Here is a 1,454-nt window from a genome sequence, read left to right as displayed (position 1 = left end):
TTACTGTAAGATATATGTGACCCTGGAGCACAAAAGCAGTCATAAGTAGCACAGTTATATTTGTAGCAATAGCCAACAATACATTGTTTGGGTCAAAATTATAGATTTTTCTTTTATGCCAAAAATCATTAGGATATTAAGTAAGATCATGTTCCATGAAAAATTTTAAATTTCCTACTGTAAATATATTAAAACTTAATTTTTGATTAGTAATATGCATTGCTAAGAACTTCATTTGGACAATTTTAAAGATGATTTTCTCAATATTTAGATTTTTTTTTGCACCCTCAGATTCCAGATTTTCAAATAGTTGTATCTCGGCCAAATATTGTCCTATCCTAACAAACCACACATCAATGGAAAGATTATTTATTCAGCTTTCAGGTAATGTATAAATCACAAATTCCAAAAATGTACCCTTATGACTGGTTTTGTGGTCCAGGGTCACACATGACTATATTCTACATTTTAAATAATCTGAAGTGTTCCTGTTTTTTCACTTACTGTGTGTTTGCATCTATAGCAGGTGATCGCTGCCATGGAGACGCAGCTGTCCAATGGGCCGAGCTGTACCTCCAACAACGGTCCCAACAGCGTCTCTAACAACTGCACGTCACCTGTGGAGATGCCCAACGGTACTGAGGACAGTAAAACCAACCTGATCGTGAACTACCTGCCACAGAACATGACGCAGGAGGAGCTCAAGAGTCTGTTCGGCAGCATCGGAGAGATTGAGTCCTGCAAACTTGTGCGGGACAAAATCACTGGTATTCATGGCTGTCTCCAAGGGTGTAACTTTGGTTTGAGAAGTGGGGGGGACACAAAATGGGGGGAAATGTTTTCGATTTGAATCCCATTTCCTGCATGTACATACATTTAGGGACTATGGTGATACAAAATCCAGGAAATAATTAAGTTGATTAATGATCAATTCTGCCAAAAAGAATAGTAGGCTACTAAACTATGTATAAGAAAAAGATGTCTTACTTTGTTTATTGTTTAATATGGGCCAATCGCCAAGACTTGAGAGAATCATTTTATAAAGTCGAAAATGTTCACCATTAATGTTTTGAATAATGTTTAAATAATGTGAGACTCAATTTCCACTGTTAAACAAACTTTTATTTCAAACTAACCGCTGTACCTGAAAATATAAAATAAATCACTTGTTGCACAGGACAGAATGTTCTACATCAGTGGTTCCCAGACTTTTTAGAGTGGAGTACCCCCTGAGGCATTTCTGCTTAGGCCTACTCTTCCACTTAGACTGCACCTTTTCCATTAAAGGACAATATTTGCCCCCTAAATTGACTTTCCAATGCCAGTCAACGTAGGCTAACATTAACAGGTGTAGACAGAAAATATGATTATCCTGACCTGAACTAATTTACTGAATCAACCAACTCGCATCTCCTTTCTTTCTTTTTCTTTCTTTCTTTCTTTCTTTCTTTCTT

The 1,454-nt window shown here is 36.7% G+C and overlaps 1 protein-coding gene across 4 annotated transcripts in view; it reads left to right on the top strand.

The window, feature by feature from the left end:
- Positions 1–1,454, top strand: part of elavl2 (ELAV like neuron-specific RNA binding protein 2) — a 34,285-nt gene that overhangs the window by 21,572 nt on the left and 11,259 nt on the right. For 3 of the 4 annotated variants that reach the window (XM_016543524.1, XM_016543522.1, XM_016543525.1), the window contains one exon: positions 524–767. In XM_016543524.1, the coding sequence (XP_016399010.1) occupies positions 524–767 (244 nt within the window). The remainder of the gene's footprint in view (positions 1–523; positions 768–1,454) is intronic. The other variant, XM_016543523.1, reaches the window with a different exon arrangement.

Source organism: Sinocyclocheilus rhinocerous, unplaced genomic scaffold (assembly GCF_001515625.1).
Source record: "Sinocyclocheilus rhinocerous isolate Xijiao unplaced genomic scaffold, SAMN03320098_v1.1 scaffold909, whole genome shotgun sequence".
Lineage (NCBI taxonomy): Eukaryota > Metazoa > Chordata > Actinopteri > Cypriniformes > Cyprinidae > Sinocyclocheilus > Sinocyclocheilus rhinocerous.
Note: the sequence above shows the minus strand (reverse complement) of the source record. Positions and strands in the feature narration are given on the sequence as shown.